Here is a 23,114-nt window from a genome sequence, read left to right on the forward strand (position 1 = left end):
CTGAAGGACTGTCCTGCCTACATTGGGACAGATGGTAGGGTATAGTTTTATAAAAACTAAAGATTTCTCAACATATGAATGTAAGTATCCCTGGGTGGACTTGCCCAGACATGCACAAAGAGATTCAAAGAGGATGAGAGGGCGAATATAGAAATGTTTCTAAGATTACATTTGTTAATCTGAGAGATGTTGATGGTATTTCCAAGAGCTCAGGTAGGAAATAATTGGGTTAGACTAACAGTCATGTTTGCTTATTATAGGAGAGATAGCAGAGTATAAGGGAGAGAAGTTTTTGGAGCACATTCTCTCATTTTAGAGACACCTGGACACATAGTTGGGTGAGCACATAATAGATGATTAAATTGTTCTCTTTATCCATTACACGGAGGTATTTGGTGGTATTTTGGTCCACAAATATTAAATCTAAACCCAAAGTTTATGCTATAAATATCTCATCCAGTCTATCGCTTTTGTAAGCATGGTGGAGGACATTAATAGTGTAGTGGATTTATTCAGTAAAAAGAAGTTGAACAGCATATAGAAATAAGAGGAGAGAAATAGGGAGTATTTGGATATAAATAAACTTGCAACATCCAAACCAAAATATTGATGGTTAGTTCCACCTTTTTACGTCATCTCTAATTATTGTTAGAAGCAGTAGAATCTCCATGGGAAAAAAAACTGCAAAACGTAGTATTACAATATATTTTACAGAGCCTTTTGTCCAATTATATGAAAAAAATAGTGTCATTGGGCCAACTGGTTCAATGAAAATGTCAGACATTGCAAAGACCACCAAAAGGAGCTCAACTCCTGCACTCACACTGGGAGGGAGATAGGAGGTAATGCACCTCATTTATACTAAAATCCCAACCTTGATGCCATTTATAACTGGACTGGATCTAAGAAAAGGTTCTAGTGCTAAAATAAAATCAGCCAGGGATAGGGGATAGCCCTGTTTTGTCCCATTTCAATTTATCAAAGAGGTAGAGTGGGCTCCATCAACTAGAAATACGACCTGAGGGCATAAATAGAAGCGTGGATTAAATTCATGATATTCTCGCCAAGGCCACGAATTGACCAGGCCTTCTATATATTGAGTTTACTATATAGTCTTATTTTTTGTTGAATGAATACTCAAAAAGCAAAACTGTTATGTGTCACATAAGTTTAGCTTTATCGAATTTTAGGTCTTGGTGAGGACTAGATGATTGTCAATTATGTCCCAATATATAAAGCACAGGAAACTACAAATCAAGATCTTCGGCTGCATAATTTACAATTAAAATGTCACAGAGTGATGGTTAGCTCCCCGGAAAGAGTGTCAGAAAGCGGCAACAGGAGCCCCATTTGGGCTTCCAGTTCTACATTCAATTTAAAAGAAACAAAAATTATCTATAAAAAGTTATTTAAAAAAAATAAAAGAATATAAACCCTAGGAAAAACTTTATTTTAATAATAAATATTTTTTTTTATTGTCCCCAGCATCGGCCATTGCAGCTGTCCTTGGTAAATAGGTTTCCCTGGACAGACCAGTGAAATTGTTGTAAGCTTGAGAGCAGTGCCTCTTACCTCTCTGTCTGGCTGTAGAACTCAGTATTGTTTTATTACTCTGTTTGTTCCCTATTGTAAAGCGCTACGAAATTTGCTGGCACTAAAAATATAAAGGTTGATTATAATGAGAGCTATAACCGATAGGAATGGGCTTGTTAAAAAGAGAGAAACCCTAAATCTGAATAAAACACCAGTTCTCATAAGATTTAGGGCTTTTCCTTATTAGATAAATAGACCCCACAGCCATGTGAGAGCTGTATGAAGTTATCTCAAAGTTCAACAGTGAAGTGTCATGAAGTCCCAAATCCTGAGTCCTTCCTATATGCTTCAATGCACACATACAGTATCGTATTCCCTAATGGATAGAACATAAGGCTATACTCAAGTCAGACATCACTGTCTCCAAGGGGTGAAATGAATATGAATGTCAGGAGATGTTAGCAGATGGAGTCGGACACAGAGGAAGGAGTGAACACTTCAAAAGCACCGGACAATTGAGTAATCTGTCCCAGTATTCTCAGGTAAAACACCATTAGGTGTCATACACACAGGTGTCAAGTTTGTGTATTGGTCTAAAGTTTTTAACACTACTACAATGCACAAAAATCGGTCTGGAAATTGAAAACCATTGTTTCCAATGACCCAATACCCATTTGCGATGTTAATCTCATTAAGAAAAGTAAAGCAAAAAAATGAGTAACTTTGCATCTCAGCAAAACCATGTTGCATTGGAGGGGGAGGTAAATTTAACATGTAATGGCAGATTTATAGTTGGGGTAAGGCATGTTCTAGATCGACTTTAAATTTCAGTGTACAAATAAAGCTATCAAGTATTTGTGTGCTACATGAAAAAACAGCCAGTGTTTATCTTATGTGCAAAATAATAATCTTATTTGCAGCCCTTGCATTGTAACATGGTTTTGTCCAGAAGACCTACTCATTGTTTTGCCTGACTTTCCTTAATGAATCAGGCCCATTAAGGTCAATGGAGTAACCACCAATTAATTCCGAAACACAAATAACACAACTACATGTCAAAGGGGTACCTAGCCTTATGTTATATTAAAAAAAAAATGTTGGGAATATCTTGGAGTTTTATAATCTTCTGGAATACAAATAATAATAATAAATAAAAGTTTACTAATGAACCCAGAGATTTAAAAACACTGAAGGTGAAGAGGGCACATATTTGGAATGTTCCTATTTGTGCAGAAGCCCTAGGGGGAAGTCACCATACCCCCACTGTGACATGGCCATGCCCCTTTCATAACACCACCACACCCCCTGTCCCAATGCTGGGTTCTCAAATGCCGTGAGGTAAGTAGGTGTGCACCTTGATATGCGCTGTGCGTATTATACACTCCATAAACAAACTCCTCCGGCAATAGGCAAACGTGTGGTTGAAGGAGGAAACAATTGGATGCATAAAAACGTGTATATGTGTTGTATGCATTAAAATGAGAAAACATTTCTTTACCTCTTTAATAAAGTGACCAGTTGCCTACACACAGTAGAGAAATCCATGTGTGCTCAACTAATATTTATCAAAATGCATGCTACTGATTTACTAGGAAGACATGAAGAAACCGTGCTAATTCCTGGTTGCTATAAACTGGTAGGCTGCATTCGTCAAGCTCTCCAACTGGAAGAAATGGAGATTCCGAAACATTTATTAGCACCTCATTTCGACGGTGCCTTTTTAAAATACGAGTATATTATTTAGCAGAAAATGTCCTGTGGTTAAAAATAACATAAACCCAGTTTTAATGTGATTATCGCAGTGTAAAGTAAAACCCATGTTCATCTGTGAAGGCCTTTGACACAGAGTAAAGTTTGAGCAGCAGTTCTAAGTACAAGTTGTCAGACTCCTTTTAATGTTTATGTCACCACTGGTGCCGGGACACACATAAATAAATAAAATCACTGCCCTCCTGAGTAAAGGACATCCTTTATGTGACTGCAAACAGACAGGTTTTTATGTAACCGGAAAAGCTGAAAAACACATGGAGGAAATCACTCTTGAAAGATTTAGTTCACAAAGCAATTTAGTTTGTTAGTGGAATTTCTATTTACTTGCGGAGAGGTCCTGGCAAGCGTGTAGTACTTGACCCACCTCCCCATCCTTACCAATGACTATGTCAAATTAAAAAATGTGAATCCATATAGCAAAATTATCGAAATGTCTGAAGTGTTTCCAACAACAACAAGTCTGGAAAGTGACTAAATCATTACTCTGGACTTCTCTTGACCTTTAACCCCACTGTATAGTCAAAGAGGGGAGATAACTCCCCAGTGGTTATTATCACTGGTTTAAAGATCCAAACATATTATGATGGCAGGATATACCTTAAAGTACATTTATAGAACTGCTATACAGTTCAGAAGGTGATTACCAACTACATTTATTAAGAAGAACTGAAAACGGTAAGTTTATTATAGTTTATTATTTAACTGTAAGTCATTAACGTCCACACTGCCGTGCATCCATTAAAACTCTATTAGATCAGCTCTGTGTGTGGTATGACCACCTCAAAAATGCGTATGTTCAGCTGCAAAAGTATTTAGGCATATTTTTCACTTTGGATTACAGGCGTGCACACAAAGACTTAATGGCAGCTATCCAAGGCACTGCAAACGATTAATATGAACACACCCATTAGAGAGAGAGAGAGAGAGACAATACATTGCCAACAAAATCACAACAATATGACCCAATTTTTTTTAATGTTCTGAAGACCAGTAATATTATTTATTAGGTTTATTAGTGCACATCATCAACCTAAAGATTAGATATTTTCATTGTCATCATCAACATTTATTGATATAGCACTAACAAATTCCGTAGCGCTCTACAGTTGGGAACAAAGACAGTAATAAAACAATACTAGGTAATGCAGACATATATTCGTACTTCAATGCAAACAATGTACTCAGCCAAAGTAGAAGGAGATGCCGTTTTCAAAGTGCATCCCACATTGAGGGCACCCATTTGTGTGGGCAGAACCAACATGGAACCTATCAATCCACAAGGAACTGGTAACACTGAGACAGGAGTCACCTTGTGCCTCCTGCCTCAGTGACGTCACTAGTTCCTGGGGAACTCATAGGATGCATTCTCATGACCACAAACCATCTGCTTCCACTGTGAGTTGGTAATTGGGGCATTGTAACGTTCATGGTGCGCAAGTGACCACATATCGGTATTCTCCATATACATGTATGCTGCCTCCCAGCACTATGGCCGAAAGTGTCCCAGCAGTGTATGGGTTAAAATGCTTTAAAAACATGATAATGGTGATTTTGGTACAGTAGAACTCATACGTAAAAGACTATTTTGTCATTGCTGACTACAGATAGTGATTTATTTATTTTTAGCTGGACAGAGAAAGGAATAGGTGAGCTCACACTCATATTTACAAAGCAAAATACTGTTCACGGAAATAATATTCTCTATATGAAATAACAGATGACCATATATATTAAATGGACAGTTCTTTTAAAGCAGCATCCCTAGTTACACGGTACATTTTCACCAATCCTCCTCCTTCCCCATAGTGGAGCCCAGGAAGTGTGGTTTGAAACTCTGAAGCTCCTCATTCTCTGCAGTACTGCTTCGACTTCTTGCACAGAGCCATTGAGATGTGACCGTGTAAACTAATAAGAAGCCACAAGCATGGCGCTTGCAGCTTCCTACTGGACCACTCACTAGCTCATATCCATCTCAATAGCAACTTTTTCTGGTGCTATACTACAGAAACGAAAGAGCCCCCCCAAAAAACTGTTTCAATATTCCCGGGGCCCCACTATGGGGAAGGAGGAACAGATGGGTGAAAATGTAACGTGTAACTCGGGATGCTGCTTTAGAATAAATGTCCATTAAATATATATGCCCATTTGTTATTTCATTTAGAGAATATTATTACTGTGAACAGCATTTTGCTTTGTAAATATGAATGTGAGCTCACCTATTCCTTTCTCTGTCCAGCTAAAACAAATATCACCATCTGTAGTCAGCATGAGAAAATGGTCTTCTATGAGCTCTACTGTACCAAAATTTGAAAAGAATTTCACCTTTAATTAAGAAGAGTATGTTTCCTGTTTCCATAAACCTGCTTACTGGAGCTTACAATCACATGAGTGCAAGTTAGAAAACCTCTTTTGACAACATGTTTATGGCACCATATACAGACATGACCCTTGTGTCTGGTCCCCTATTCCTCACTTACTTTCTGTTTGACTGAATCTAGACACAATAAACTAATGTAATACACTTTTTTTATACATCAAATAATCCCAGGTTAATTCAGGCAAATAAAAAGTAAATACCAACCAGACAAATCATGTCTGGGTATGTCCACACACATGACCCAATGTCAACACTTTGCAAGATAAAAGCACATATAAACGACTAATCTATAATTTCCTAAGGAAATGAAAAAAAACATTTTTAATAGTGATTTTAACAGACATTATTCTTGTGCAAACTACTGTTCACCAATACACGTTTCTCTACACTCACTTTGCTTATTGCTCTTTTATTAGGTTAGGCAAGGCATGTTTATTTACTAATTAAGTTAATAGCACTGTCTGTGTGTCTTGTGTGCCTAGCCTTCATTAGAGTCTTGTCCTTCCTTTGGTATAATTAGCATATTTTACTTAACAGTCAACTCCCACTTCCAAATTTCCTCAAAAAGTGTATTAAATTTAGCTAAGTGGTCCATCAATTGATCTTTATGTCCTGCAAACTTTCTTAACACGTGTTTCTTTTTATACTGTATATTTATGCACAGTATATGCGTCATGGCATCGAGATCAATTGAACTCTAGTCTGTCCTATGTTACCGGCGGCGTGTGGATTAGTCCAGAGTCACTTCAAATAGCAAAAAAAAACAAAATTAGGAAAAAAAACAACAAAAACTTGACTTATTCCTCTAGTGTAAATACCCCCCACTGCCCCCAAAATCCTCTAGAAATACTAGGTCTGCAGACATCCTTAACGGGCTACAACTCTCAGGGTAACTTCAAAGTACAATCCCCTATTTGTTAGGAACTGTGCTCCCATGCAGACAGTCAAGGGTGTAATCGTGCTTTGAAGTTTGTTCCAAGGGCACCCTATAGTGAGGAGACCCTTGAAACATCTAAAGTCACTTAGGTACTAATGAGTGCATTTGGAATATAGAATAAAAAGTAAATATTGATTATTTTAAAGCAAATAATTGAATCTGTTTTAGGAATGTTAGGTTACTTATAATGTAGTAGACTGCAATGTGCAGGGGTGTGTGTAGAGGCCTGCTAACAATTTATTGCAGAATGAGTGTCCTGAATGCACAAAAAAATCAATTGTAAGTTAGATAAAAATAAAATTAACTTTCGAAGAGTCACAAGACAAATTATTATTATTATTTGCAAGACACCACCGTCCATAGTGTTGAAAACAGGACATACATAAAACAGGGATAGGCAAAAATTGGAGTAAATAAATGGACTGTTGCAGTGTGGAGCATAATGCAGAACTTATGTAAGCAACCAACTGTCTCTAATTCCCAGGTACATGTCAAGGGTTTGTCCCTGGAAATGTCCCTATTTTTCAATATTGACCAGTTACACAAAAATATGTCCCTCTTTCATGATGTTAAATGCAACTCTAATCATCTACTCTTATTCCATGGGCTTTATAAATTAATTTCTATTGAAGAAGAATTAAAATACAAAAAGAATGGTAGAATCATTTAGGGTTGTTCCGCAGGAGCTGTTAACCCCCAATTTGCGTGGTAATCTATTTTCCAAGCTAGGTTTATATATTGTGCGTGAATCATAGATGTGTGCCCTAAAACGATATGTAAAATGAAAATTTAAATACCTGACCAATAAATTAGATATTTAAATCGGTCTTTTCTACAGTGTTTTATTTGAATATTGGGGGCAACATAAGCAATACAACTTCAGAACTAAGGTAATGGTGCCTTAGAGAGTGAATCTAATGCTTACTAGTCTCTATCTCAGGGCAGCTGTGACTGTTAGCTGTAGGGGTATACATAAGCTCACAGGGTGCCAGGCAAAAATAGACATGCATATTTGCAGTACATCTGCCCATTGTAAATGACCCGCACTGTGTTCTGTAATAACTAGGACTGATATCTGGTAATCAAGCTTGCATTTAAGGAATAAAAAAAACTAAACAAGGTTTCTTCTTGTCAACAATATAGGTTGTCCTTTATTTGTCTTTATGTATTAATGCAAATTATTTATTTGAGAGTTTTGAGCGCTGTTCTTTCTTGGATTTTGACAGCTGTGGAATCCATTCAAAAAGTTAAACAAAAATAAAATTTAAATTGTGTGCGATGGCATACAAAGACTTTGCATTTATTATCTAAGGATACTCAGCGCAGCATTCAATAGAAGCACCGAGCAACAATAGCATCGAAATTATTTCTAGGAACTTGGCCAAAGATTGTACATTTTTTTGACATGTTATATTATCATTACAATTAATGACATAAAAAGATAAATTCCTATTCTGCCTGTTGTTTGCTTAAACTCAAAGCTACTGCATGAATCTGCAGGTAAGGCTAATAATTTGAAAGCAAAAAAACAAAACAAAAACTATATTAAAATAAACTGCCAAGTCAACTTCAGCAGGGAAAGAGTTACCAGTAGCCGCAAAGTACAAAACAAGGAAGAAAGTGGATTGGGACAAATGCCTGATTTACTCAGACAGCTCAGCAAAGTGTGTGCCAGCGTTATGGATAGGTTTACACATGCTCCCTCTTGTGTTTGTTATGAGCATGCAGTCTGCAGAGGAGGTTACCTCACTAGGGAGGGGCTGGGGTAAGACACGTCCCCTCCAGTGACATCAGCCACACACTCAGCCACTGCGAGGTGCTTTGCTTTAACTTCAGACTTTGAGGTGGGCTCGGGAGGACCTAAGTGGAATGTTTCCCTCTCCCGTACTTCTCAGTGCACAGAGGATGCTGCTGCCTGGTACAGGCTCACACAACTAGCTGGCTGCCCTTTTATACGTTCATCCTGCAGACTGAGGAGTTTATATTTTGTATTACAACACTAAAGACTGGAATATACTACCACATCTCTAGTAAAACTGGATTTTTCCTCTGCACTGATCTTCCAGGTAAGCCCAGCTTTCTATGAATCATTTGCCATACAATGATCTGGATTTGTTCTTTATTTTTTTCCCCCCTCACTTTTCTATGTAAGATTGGGCACAGATTTAATGTGACAAATGGCATTCATTACCAACAACAGCTTGTGCTATTATTCCCAGTACTTTGTTAGCAAGTTCTCCAAGACTGAATTGCCCTGCACACAGTGACTGTCAGTGTGACTATAATGAATGACAGATCAGAAATAAACATGCTGTAACAAATCAGAGGATACCAGCTCTTCTGCAGACCCTGCTTCCAGTGATGTGCCAGCAGAAGTTTGTATCTGTGGAGCAGGAATAGATTCATATAATAATTGAAAAGCTTCGATTGTGCAGTTAGTAATAGCTGCATGTGTGGTATGTCCCTACAATAGTCCGTTCTCCAGCCAGGAAAGAAAATCAATAATCCTTCAGAACAGCAGTGTATGTACATGAAAAGCATAGATCTTGCTCAAAACCCATGTACGTTACTTGTGGAAAGCCAGCAGACTTTGCAAAACACAAATGAACAGCTACACCTACATTTCAAAACCTGAATTGCTGTATGAAACAAATCTTGTTGCTACACGCCATTTTTTACAAAACCTGAATATCCCTTTTATTTGCACTGGAAAGTAAGGAGCTTATTTCAGAACCCTCTCCCATTCTAAGCATTAAACCAAAAATTCACTGCCTGGACAAGTGATGTATGTGACCAGCATAGCAATTGGGAAGGGAGGTCGTGCGAGACAGATAATGGCAAGCTTAAGGGGGCAACAGTATTGTCTATGCCTGGGGATCCCACTGAGAAAAGGGAATTATGTTTTAAACAAAATATATAAAAAGCTGCAGATGAACTAGTCCCGGCAAGATGAGCAAGTTGCTGTGAAGTTGGGGCTAGTTTTGTTGTGCCACTTCTACAGACAGACTTTTGGGAAATTTACCCAACCCAAATGTATGGTTATGTCTTCTCATCCTGAAACCTCGCTTTTACAGGGTAGTCTGTAATTTGTCAAGTGCCTTATTCTGTGGCTGTGCTTTACATGGTCATGTTCATATTTGTTAGGAGGGGAGGCTACTGAGTGTGAACAAAGCAAGAACGGTAGACCTTTGTTTATATCTGAGCCCTGTGTTCTCTCTCTCTGGCTCGTACCCACGGGCTGCAGCTGCTAACAGACCAGAGTGTTAGTGAATAATGCTCAAATTAAACAAATAGGTCTCACCAAGAGCCGTACTCGGCAGCGCAACTTAGAGATCATACCGCTGCTTGTTATATCTAGCCGAGGAGATTAATCCCTGCAAATAAATTCATTCAGCATTAGCTCTAATCATATTATTCCAATAATAATCTGCAGAAAGCGAAAGCTGCCAGTGTCTACTATATCTCGATTACCATTACCATACTAAAAGTAAATTTTACATGTATACTATGCAATAACATAGACATTTACTAAACTATGTATTATATAGACACTTTTTAATATGTAACATACATACATAATACACACACATTTACATACCCATATTCAATCTCATAATAAATGACAGTTATCACACACACATTGATTCTATTCTATACATCTATATATATATATATATATATATATATATATATATATATATATATATATATATATATATTATACATACATACATACATACACTTCACATACGGGTACATAAAGGAGACTAGCCTCTATAACCTATATTTATTTATATGACCATGTATATATGACAGCTTTGGCTGTTAGCAATATAACTACATGATTATTCTCTTCCCTGACAAATTATATTAAAAGATAACCACCAATTAATATTCGTTTTACAGTGTTGGATCTCCTGGCTAGTTAAAAGGGTATGAAAACCCATTCAGATTATGAAGGTATTATATTACTGACAAGAGATGATTTTAACTGATGCAAATAATTGTCCATCTTATTTTTCTGATCGCTCTGTGGCCAAATCAAAGCAAGGGAAATACATTTGGTAAAATTCTGGCTGCTGTCACACTTTGTTACCAGACTATTAATTATCTATCCCCTTGGTCCATTCTCTCAGTACAGCACTGTCCAATCAGATAAAGTCCAATTATTCGCTATCTAGTGCCTGCGGGTGTGCAGTCCTAACTAACATTACTCTCCCACAGGATAAAAAAAACACAATTATCAGTTTAGGCTCACGGCATGAAGAAAAAAATCTCTGCCCATGAAAAGACTGGTTTGTATAAAGTCTTTCTGCTATGAATTGCTGGAGTTAGCAGTCATGTTTTTTTTCCATTTGTACAAAATGTTAGCCTACATTAACCCTTTCACAAACCACAATGCTGGTAATACAATTAAAACATTGTATTGGTGTTATTATTTTCTGTATCTAAGTCGAATATATTTGAGGCGAAGGACTGAAATACTTAACACTTTTAACAGCTACTTGTTTTGCTATTCTATATTACAATTAAGGTAAAACGATAGTGTAATGTAATATCTGGACTGCGAAAATACCCCACTATAACAGAAGATGGATAGGCATCCTGTGTCTGGCAGGTTGTGCTGGGATTTGTAGTTCCCCAACAGCCATAAGTTTACAAAGCCTGCTGCGAATATATCTAAACAAGATAACTTATCAGGAAACGGGATGATTCTCTTATAGACATTGCATTTGTGCTTTATAACCCCCTGGGCTACATAAGATACAGTAAGACATGAAAGGCTGGCATTTAAAAGGGGGTAGGAAAGGGATATTTTTATTTTAGCGCCGTTTACACCATTTTTTGTGCTAGTTGCATTGTCAGTGGTAATGACTAAATAAATACCATGCTTAATGAAATCAGCATGGTCATTAGAGTTTAACAAAGTCCTTCAAAAGGAGAACTTTTACTTGCTCTTGCAGACACCACTGTTCCACACAACAGGAGACTTTGTTGCAATTAAAGTCAGGAAAGCCTACAGAAGCAGAGTGTCTGATTTGTGGGTCTGGACAGAAAAAGGCTCTAGCAGAGTGTACCACCCCCAAGTGGGCATAAACTCAGCTGGGGGGGTTGGAGCAGTTTTTCAGCTGTCAGTGTTTTTTTTTTTTTTGTTATTATTATTTATTTATTTTAATTCGATTAACAAAGACAAGTCAGTGGTCAGTTTCCTGGCTCTGTAAGTTCAAACAGTCCAAAAATTTATACTCCAAAGGAAGTACCAGACATATTTGTAGCTACATGTAATACATACATTCTTGGCCTACCCAATTTGGCATTTTACAATTCATTAGCAGAGCTTTTATGGTCAATAATTATTTGCATCAATGTTACACAAACAAATAATAATAAAACAATATTTTTTCAGAGAGCCCAATATTTATAAACCAGAGTAGGACAATATTATATTACATTTCAATTCCATTCAAAACTGCACTTTTTTTTCTAGACCTCACATGCTTAGCATTTACTACAACAGGACACTGGGCTAGTATTTGTCCTGTAATAAGGTATTGCAGAAAAACAAATATTTTCACAGTGGAAGCAAAACAAGACAATAGACAAAAATGTGTTAGAGGTCACAGAATGCTCCTAATTTGCAGCCTGCTGTGCATACACATAGCCCTTGTCACGCCCTGAGGTGAAGTGTCATGCATTGCTTAAACTAATAACAGGTAAGCACCCCACTCAAACTTCCTGTACTTGCTAAAATAATAGGAACAATTGTTCTGCATGCTTACTAAACTGCAGTTGAGTTAGTTTCCTTGAGAGAGTTAGCCTTGTACCACATTTCCCTAACAATTTGTAGATATGTGATCTGTAAAGTGTTTGTAAGAAACTTATACTAGGACCCTAGTAGCGTTGAGAATGGATGTGCCATATGGTTGTTATATGCAGGTTATTGGAAGATGTATACATTGCAGCAGTCCTGTGTACTCTGTATTATGTTTCAGACAGTGAAAAGGAATGTATAGGGGCTGATGTTACCATTCAGTATGTTTAGACTTCCTCACCTAGTGACTGAGGGGCCCTGTAACTTGCTGAATCCACTTTAATAGCAGAATAGGTAATGTACTTCTCTCTCTCCAAACAACGTAGTCATATTCTGTACACCTTAATGATCTTTAAAAGTTACTTGTGTATGTCAGCCCTGATGAGCATGGTGATGCTATAATTACTCCAGATTTGGCTAAGGCAATACCTCCAATAGCCTGCTGAGATTAGTAGTTACGCTGTTTCATATTGTTGGTTGTAGATATGTTTTAGAATCTTAGTATTCTCTTAGTCACTATGCAGATACTAACACTTAAGCTCAGTGCCACCTGAAGATACTAACTATACTCTAATGACAGATTTCTTTTATTGACAACATATTCAATATGTATTTAAGCAAAATAGAAATTAATGTAATGTTATCATGCATGCTGCAGTCCATAATACCCTATATTGCCATGGATGTCTACTATGCACTGTCATATATATTTTGCAGGGCTTAAGTAACACTTGCCTACACCATTGCACTGTAATCTACGCTCAGTTCTGGAGGAACTGGAGACATTTAGCAGCGGTCATGTACTAGGTCACTCTCTGCTAGACTGCTATAGCAATAGGTCCCTCAGTCATTTAACACCACCAATATGGTAGGTGGCTCTAAAGTGATTTTGGGACCAAATAACAGAACAGAGTGGCCTGGTATATTGTGGCCCTCTTGTTTTGTTCCACACTTTGTTTCTATACTATAACATTTTCAGTTATTATGAAGTTGTAAAATTAGATGCATAGGGTCTTCAAACATTTAACAATTTTACAACGTTGACTAAAAGAAGGAATTACAAAAAAGGGGGGCAATCTTTTATTTTTAAGCCCACCTTATAGAAAATATCCAATTAGCTACAAAACAAAGAATTTTAAACCCAGAGCATAGTTGCATCCAGACTAACAGCCCAGGAGGCGTCCCAGCGACTCAAATCATTTTCTTGGAACATTTACCAAAAATATATCAGAAGTATGAGGCGTCCTTGAAAAGAAGTCCGAGATTCCCTGGAATAGACAGTGGAATAATGAAGTTTCATGTTGACATAGTGTATGAGGACAGGAGTGATTCATAACTCTGCATTTTATGAGCCCACTACCGCCAGAGATCCCGGTGGTCTTTTTCACGGTTACTGATAAACACGAGTGAGGTACCTGTATGAAATCTGATGATCGTGGAAAATGTAACTGCCAGACAGAATGCTTAAGAAGCATATTGCCCAAGCGGTCATCAATTCCAACAATGTGAAACACAAGTAGGCATGGAGGATACGTTCAAGCTGCAGTATTACTTGGAAATCCCTACTTTGTATACAAACTAAAGCTTTGCCAAAGACCGCAAAGCTCTTTAAACTTCTAATGGAAGAAGAAAAAAAAATAACTACAATAATTTGAGAAAACAAAAGCTGAATGCCCTAAAGTCATGCCTGAGTAAAGTATAATTGTGTATGAATATGTTATTATGTATACAGACACTGCTTTCCTTTGGCTCTGTCTGAATAGAATAAGCTACAGACCTCTAGCAAAAACATGGGAAAGAGAACTCTCTTTCCTCCACTATGACCAGGCCTGAGTCATATTTTATATATAATGAATGATTCAAGGTCAATCAGTTTATATACAGAAGATTAAAAGTAAGGTTAGTCTGCCCATGGCAGGGGGATTGTCCAGAGATCTGGATTTAATATCATGACTAGCTATTGATATGCAAATCATATCATATCAAACAGAGTGGCAAACAGATGTGAAGGGGCCATCTCTTTGTAAGCCACTGAAGAATTGATGCTAATCCACATTTTTCCCAGCAGTCATCATTCCTCTCAAAGCTTTGCTTTTGTTTTGTGCGTTTTTTTTGTTTTGTTTTTGTTTTTTGGCTTCTGTGGTGTTTGGTATACTTTGTACAGGATAAAAAAAAAGGCTACAGTCACCATTGATCCTAATGAGCTTTCAGTTAAGTTCAACATATCCCCTACTACAATGGCAGTATTAGAAAGTGGTTTGCATGACAATTGGCATTAAAAAGACACAGTTGAGCACTCAACATAAAAAACCCCAAAACAAATACTATTATTCTCTGTGCCATTTCCTCCCATCATGCTAATTTAGGCAAATCAACAAGTTGATGGCCTTAATACTTTTTAGCAATACATGGGTGTAAGCTTATTTAGATTTACTTTCAGTCAATGTTGAGGAGAAACAAACAAATAAAAAAACATTGATCTCTCAGAGGAAAACAAAAAAAAAAATGATGTTCACTTTAAAAAAAAAAAGAAGACAGATTGCAGAATAAAATGCGTTCTCGTAGGTTTATCTGTATCGGTGATTCACTTCAATGGTTATTAACACATTTAACACAGGGTAAAAACAGACACAAGAGACAAATGATCACAATGTACTGTTAATGGTTAACTTTAAAAAGGTAAAGAGCAGCTTAACATTTAATCCAGACTCCAAAAGATGCTGTTACTAGTGGTAAATAAGTGTCAGAATGATCTCGTAACTAGCAATCATCCACGCAGGGATACTGCTCCTTGTGCCTGCATGTGCGCCAATTAAAACCTCTCTGTGGGTAAGTAGGATAATATTTAGGCCAGGGGCACCTGACTTTAAGCAATATCCACATTCACAGTTAGCTTAACCATATACCGTTAAAGATTAATCATTTTGAGATGGAATTTATTTTATATAAAAGACGGCACCGGCATCTATTATTCAGCATACTGGCACTGCGGAGCATTTTAATTTTGGAACAGATGCTCTGCTTGCTGGATGCCATGTAATTACTGAGTGGAGAAGCAATTTGCTGCTATGGCATTCCTTAATTTCAGGGTCAAGTATTTCCAGCTTACTCAAGATTCTTTTACTTGTCACTCTGAGCACCTTGGTAAGGTTGACCCTTACATCTTACAGAAGCAAATAGAAAAAGGAATTTAACAAATACAACGCAGATGATGCTGGTGAGTTAACAGCATAATATCTACAATTTATGATGCTATGCTTTTAAAATGATTGCCAGTCTTTGTAGGTCAATGGCATTTCTGAAAGTTCAACAGCAACTGCAAGCATTAAAGTGTACTAGTCACCTAAGCTAAGTGTAGGCAGCTATCCTGCGCTCATTCTTCACTGGTGTCACAAATTCCTAATAAAGTGCTAGTTTGAACTTTGGTTCCATCCACAAATTATCTGCCACCATTGTGTGTTTATGGCAGGTACACCTAAAGCAGTGACAACTTTTAGGGACTGCATGGGCAGCCTTCTATCCTACAGAAACGGACGCTCATTGCCCTTCATCTCAGTGATAAATTAAAACATTTCATCAAATGAAGAGATACCTATCTGTAATAACATATTAGCAGGCATTTAATGTATTATAAGTGTTACAATATATAACAAACAAATCAGGCATCTAAGAAGGAAGATGCTGGGGGCCACAGGTCAAGGCTCGGAGGGCCGCATCCAGCCCTATGGCTGCCTGATGCCCATCACTGACATAAAGTGTCTGTGTGTTATGTATATAAGAGTGTTTGTGTGTATAGAATCGTTACAAAGATTTGTGATGTCTGGGTGTGAAGCAAACGTCACACTAAAATATTTTGTTGTCTGAGTACAACATAAAACACTAAACTTACTGCTCGCTCGCACCCGGGCAGGAATGGCTCTGGGTCTTGGTTATCTATTACATGTATAAAAGTGGTGGACAGCAAAGGATTGTGCTTCAGTTTGTAATCGAAAAGGACAGGTGTCACCGTTTGCTAAAGTAATTTCTCTGCAGTTGGTTGATTGAAGCTGACTTCAATTACAGTTGCTCTCGGATGGGTGCACTGGAATGGCTGATGTGAAATACTAGAAAACGTGGCAGCGAGTGGTACCATGCTCATGACCTCTGGGAAATTTGAGGTTTAGGTGTAGAGGAGAGTCAATAGTTTTGTTTATTATAATACTAATGAGTGTGCATCAATCAGCATAAGCATGTAATTCGATTTTCTTCTAGCATGCCAAGATTCACTCTTACTAATTGCAAATTAACAATTGTTTATTTTTTATTTTTTTCCTCCAGGAAACTTGCACAAAGTCTATCTTTCAAGGAACTTTTTGGAAAGGGAACTAGCACACTATATTTTTTTTGTCAGAAGAAAACTTTTTTGCAATTTACAAAGCACGAATAGCTGTTCCTGATATTTATCTTTCACTTACATTTTTGCAATCAAGTTTTCGCGTTTGGCTTGGAAACAGTGATGTTTTCACAACGGGTGTGAACCTTATGGGATGTGACTACTGTACAGAGAGCATTCATGGTTGAATTTGCACAGGAAATACAAGAAGGAAAGCATGGACCTACTCTGAATGCACTATTTATCTAAGCCTTTACGTTACGAATAATGCCCTTGGTGTGGAGTTATTTTACTGGTGTTGCTGAGGAGTATTTGTAAATGGAAAGTCAATTTCTGGCATGAAAATTAAGCCAACTAAAGGGAATTTTAAAGAAACCGTTATTTTGGCATTAGAGGAAATATTACGTGGACATAGGAAACTCAAGCTAGTTAAACACGCCATTTGGTGTCAGTAGCAATCGTTTGCTGTGATGTGGACAAGAGATAGTAAAATTCATTACCCTCTTCCACAAGTTTGGACTGTTTGAATAAACACTGTGAAAGAGAAACTGCTAAATGAGATAACCCAGACCTTGCTATTGTCTGGACACAAGGCCTTCAGAACATTCTTCAAAGAAAGAATTCAAGGGAAGATCAGCTTACAATTCGGGTATGTCTTTATATAGCTTCTATTAAGATAAAAGAGGAATATATACAGTTATGGAAATTCTGATATGATACAGGCTGACATGCAAGATGATCTTTAATCCCATCTGTGTCAGAGATAGGCACTGGACCCTCTATATTTTCTTTGTTTAATTGTGCATTGTACAGTAGGATGCATATTCAGGTAAGTTTTAGGCTATCCAGTCGTATAGGCTGTGACCAACTCCCGATCAGGTTCTTTCAGTTTTTCAGATTGTGAGATCTGACTGTGCAGCCAATGATTTCAGATCGGCCACTACACCACACCCCCAGGCCTTTATATTGTAAGAGAAAGATCTTGTATGAATAAATCTGTTCATTCATGAGCTACTCTGCTCGACATCTCTCAGATTTGACCCTAACATGTACATACATTTCTTTGATCAAAACTGAAAGATTCGGCAGTCAATTGCTCTGTATCCATAACTGAATATAAGATCTGACACAACAGATAAACCATAGATTCTGATCAGACGATGATCAGGATACATAGTCTTTTTGCGGCCATATATACTGTGATTTGTGATCCAATAGGCCTAAAACAGCCAAGTCACAGCATGTATGAGCGAGCACCTTACTGAAGGGAGTTTTTGAAAGATATCTGGAGGAAAATGGAACAGAGATACAATGAAAAAATAATAATTGTTCTGTTGGAAAATTACATTCTGCAAGGAGGTGATTTTATAACATCTTTATAAAAGTAACATCTTTATAGAGGGTAGGAAGCATCCTGCAGCAGGATTATTTCTTAATTTTTCTATTAAATGAAAATACAAAATATGTCTAATCAGCCTTTAACCCCTTCAATAAGAAACCGTTCAGGAACACCAGGAATCAAAATAGTTATATGTAAATGATGCTAATTATATTGTAATTATACAGATAGGGGATCATTACATGTTATTGAAGACAGTCACTGTATGGCCATCAGCAAATAGTTTATATTCAATAAGCCCCCACTAGTTATATAATGACATGCATTCAAATGAAGTCATATATTTCATTTAAAAATATAAATGACAAAGTGTTACATTAAATATAGGACATTGTGTAATCAAGAGAAACAAAACAATAATGGGAGCTAATTATCTGCTATATAATAAACTAAAACTATTCCCTGCACAATTCTAAAGAAAATATCACCATGAGCTGTACAAAAACTACACTTATTGTAAAGTAAACATATGCCAGATTTATAGATAATATTTAGGTTGACGTCATTTACCTGTACACTTTCAATAAAACGTGCATTATTCTGCAGAGTACATATTTCCAGCCACAGATTATAATGTAAGAGTGCCTCTAGTGGATACAATGTACAATGTTTACAAACGTGTACAAATGTGGTATCCTTTAACTCTGCAAAAAGACAAGTTCTTGCTCAGTATATTTTTTTCAGTCCTTTTATATTTACAATGGATCAGGAAACACCTTTATCTCTGAACAGTTTGCTCGTCATACAAGTGTTATTTTGGGACAGAAGTTTAGCACAGTTTGTGTTACTAATAGAAACAGTATCCATTATATCTATCTGGACATCTTGTCATTATGTCGGAGTTTGACATGTCAGCTATTATAGCAGATAAATGATTTTTGTGTTTTACAAACTAGTTATGCGATTATTAGTCACATTGTAATATTTCTTTGCACAACCCCCATATTTGTACTCATCCTTGCTAACAGCAGTAAATGATTCAAACTATGATTATTACTAATAAAAAACGAAACCACGGGCCGCATACAAAATCTGGTCCTTGCCAGAAAAGGTTATGAAGGTTACAATCCTGATGTTGCTCTTTTCCTTTTTACACGTACCTACCGGTAAAATGTAGTCACTAATCCCATCTTGTTTGTTTTTTTACCTGCAGACCATCTACTTGAAGCCTTCATTCTTCATGACCATGAGTGCTGAAACCTGGAACTTTCTTGTTGCCTGGACTCAGTTGATGCTATTACTCCGAATGGCACCACAATACGTCAGTGCCAAACCCTGCCCTTCACTATGCCGCTGTGATGGAGGCTTCATTTATTGCAATGATAGGGACTTGACATCTATTCCTTCAGGGATACCAGAGGATGCTACAACCCTGTATCTTCAAAATAATCAGATCAACAATGCTGGCATACCTTCTGATTTGAGAGGCTTGGAGAAAGTAGAGAGAATCTACTTGTATCGGAACAGTTTAGATGAATTTCCAATTAACCTACCAAAAAACGTTAAAGAACTACACCTGCAGGAAAACAATATACGGACAATTACCTATGATGCCCTTTCACAGATTCCTTCCATTGAAGAGCTGCATCTAGATGATAACTCTGTGTCTGCAGTTAGCATCGAGGATGGTGCGTTCCGAGACAACATCTATCTCCGACTCCTCTTCCTTTCACGCAATCACCTAAGCACAATACCCTGGGGCTTGCCTCGAACGATTGAAGAGCTGCGGATGGATGATAATCGTATTTCCACTATTGCAGAGATCTCTTTGCAAGACCTCACAAATCTAAAGCGTCTTGTTTTGGATGGAAATCTCTTAAACAATAATGGTCTTGCGGAGAGAGTCTTTATGAACTTGATCAATCTGACAGAACTCTCATTAGTACGGAATTCACTGACATCTCCCCCTGCAAACTTGCCAGGCACGAACCTGAGAAAGCTTTACCTTCAAGAGAACCATATGAACTATGTGCCACCCAATGCTTTTGCTGACCTAACACAACTTTATCGGCTTGATATGTCAAATAATAATATTACATCGTTACCCCAGGGTATTTTCGACGACCTGGACAATTTGACACAGTTATTCTTACGCAACAATCCTTGGTATTGTGGCTGTAAAATGAAATGGGTTCGTGACTGGCTGCAGTCTTTGCCTTCCAAAGTTAATGTCCGTGGGCTGATGTGCCAGGCACCGGAGCGTGTACGGGGAATGACCATCAAGGACCTTAACAAAGAATTATTTGATTGTAAAGAAAGAATTAATACAAATCCAATCATTATTACAACGACAACTATGTTAAACACTTTACTTCCAGCACAAGGACAGCGTCCAATATCTGTGACCAAACAGCCAGAGATAAAGCCACCAGATCTCAACAAAATCTACAGAACCACCCCAATACCAGTGAGGAAAATGATCACAATTAATGTGAAATCTGTCACTGTTGAAACCATACATATTTCTTGGAAAATTGCATTACCAATGAAGTCATTGAGACTGAGCTGGCAATTGGGTCACAGCCCAGTTTTCGGATCTATAACGGAAACAATTGTAACAGGTGACAGAACGGAATACTTGCTCACGGCACTCGAGCCAGAGTCCCCATACCGTATATGTATGGTTCCCATGGAAACCGGTAACTTCTTCTTGTTCGATGAAACTCCAGTATGCATAGAAACAGAGACTGCTCCACTTAAAATGTACAACCCAACCACAACACTAAATCGAGAGCAGGAGAAGGAGCCTTATAAAAATTCCAGTTTGCCCCTCGCAGCCATCATAGGTGGAGCAGTGGCATTGGTGGCAATCACACTACTTGCATTGGTTTGTTGGTATGTCCATCGGAATGGATCCCTCTTTTCCAGGAACTGTGCCTACAGCAAGGGCCGTAGAAGAAAAGATGATTATGCAGAGGCGGGGACTAAGAAGGACAACTCCATTTTAGAAATCAGGGAGACCTCTTTTCAGATGATACCAATAAACAATGAACCAATGTCCAAGGAGGAGTTTATATTACACACTATATTTCCATCCAATGGAGTAAGCTTGTATAAAACCAGTCACAGTGAAAGCAGCAGTAACAGAAGTTACAGAGACAGTGGTATACCAGATTCTGACCATTCACATTCATGATGCTCAAGGGCACAAGACTTTTTATAGGAACTAAAATGAGTGAATGGGGTTCACTGCTCTACTGCAAAACACTGGATTAATAAAAACACAAAAACTAAAAAAAATTGAAGGAGCAATGTACTGTACATTTGCCATATAATTTATATTTAAGAACTTTTTATTAAAAGTTTAAAAATTTCAGGTTGCTGCTACGATTAAGTGTAGTTTGTCGCCTGACCACAATTCTCTATTTTAGTATTTTTTGTAATTTGTACTGTACTTTCCTTGCTAATATTGAAGTTACAGACCATTTAACTCTTTTTTTTTGTGTTCTACTGAGTAAAATGACTTGTTGACTGTGAAGGTGAATTTTTTTGCTGTGTTGAACAATCAGGATTTTTTTTTCCTCATTTTCCCAGATCTTTGTATTATAAGCACAGGCCGGTTTTACATTTCATTTCTAAACATGGTATAAATAAGATGTAGCTACAAAAAAATTGAAATAATCAAAACAATTAACAGTATTGTTGGGTCTGTAAAACAAACAAAAACAAAAAGAATTGTACACAATGTTATTCAATAAACAGAAACAAATCCTTATGTGTGTAGTAATGGGCATTATCAGTTGTTTATAAGAACTACAAAACAAGTTTATGAATATATTGCATATTATGGTTCCATGGCACAAATAACCACTCCCAATATCTCTGGTTAATTTAGACGTTCTAGTAATAAAACCTCTTTAGGAGTCTTAGAGGTCACTGAAGCCCTCTAAAACAGCTCTCCATGGTCCTTTATAAATTTTTTGTTTCCCAGTATTTATTTTTTAATCATGAAGAATAACTTAAAGCCATACACTAATACATATTACAATACAGTTTGAAAAGTGCTGTGTATTCTGTAGGTGGTATATAAAAAACATAATAAATAATAAATCCAACAGAACATAAGTACAAGCTATATATTGCCTTTCATAAAATATATCCTTAGAATTGTAATTTAAAGTAGGCTAAAATAAAATAAAACTTACATTTAATTTGAGCCACAATTCAATATAGTCAGGTTACATTTTTTTTAAATTATATAAAAAAATTTAGGTTAATCATCCCTTCCAAAAAATAAATATTTTCCCAGAGCAAACATGTTCATTCCAAAGGGTTTATAGTGCCCATTACTACATAATTGCATATTGTGTTAAAAATATGTACCATGTTAATTTGTTTTTCCGTTAATTTAATATTTCAAACAAAATACACTTCTGATGCCATACACCCTCCCTTTCTAAATGTTTTTTATTTTTATTTTATTTTTAAATAAATGCCAAAGTGCATTGTATGCCCTTTGGTCAGTATTGTATGTGCCTTGATCCAATGCTACACATATTCAGCTTTGTTTTATTTTTTATTTTTTTTGGTGACCATTTTTCTTACTTGCGAACTATGAAAAATATTGACCTTATCGCTGAATAAAATGAAGAAAAACATAACTACTTTGGATTTTGTTTATTGAGGGAGAACATGAAAAATTTTCCGTGTGCATTTAAACCTTGACCACATTTGCAAACCATTATTAGGAAACCTAATCAGCAACAATTATTTGCAAGATTCTATTGCTTCTTTGTTCGGTGAAGTCCCTATCATTTTGTATCTGCAATTTTCACTACTGGCCTATAAGAAGTATTAAATGTCATGCAACCTTAGAATTGCAAACATACTAGCAGAAGGCAAGCGAGACACAAATAAGTCCCAAAGGATCAACTAAGTACCCAACTGTCTAAACATCACGTATAAGTGAGCATC

General features: G+C 37.0%; 2 protein-coding genes across 3 annotated transcripts in view; one reads left to right on the forward strand and one right to left on the reverse strand.

Moving 5' to 3' along the window:
- Positions 1-23,114, reverse strand: part of MACROD2 (mono-ADP ribosylhydrolase 2) — a 1,475,276-nt gene that overhangs the window by 1,173,944 nt on the left and 278,218 nt on the right. The window lies entirely within an intron of this gene.
- FLRT3 (fibronectin leucine rich transmembrane protein 3) lies at positions 8,399-22,000 on the forward strand. The gene is made up of 3 exons (XM_075203943.1): positions 8,399-8,683; positions 16,747-17,450; positions 19,354-22,000. The coding sequence occupies exon 3, from the start codon at positions 19,381-19,383 to the stop codon at positions 21,334-21,336; it is 1,956 nt and encodes a 651-aa protein (XP_075060044.1). The 5' UTR covers positions 8,399-8,683; positions 16,747-17,450; positions 19,354-19,380; the 3' UTR covers positions 21,337-22,000.

The sequence above is a fragment of the Mixophyes fleayi genome, chromosome 3 (genome assembly GCF_038048845.1).
Source record: "Mixophyes fleayi isolate aMixFle1 chromosome 3, aMixFle1.hap1, whole genome shotgun sequence".
Classification (NCBI taxonomy): domain Eukaryota; kingdom Metazoa; phylum Chordata; class Amphibia; order Anura; family Limnodynastidae; genus Mixophyes; species Mixophyes fleayi.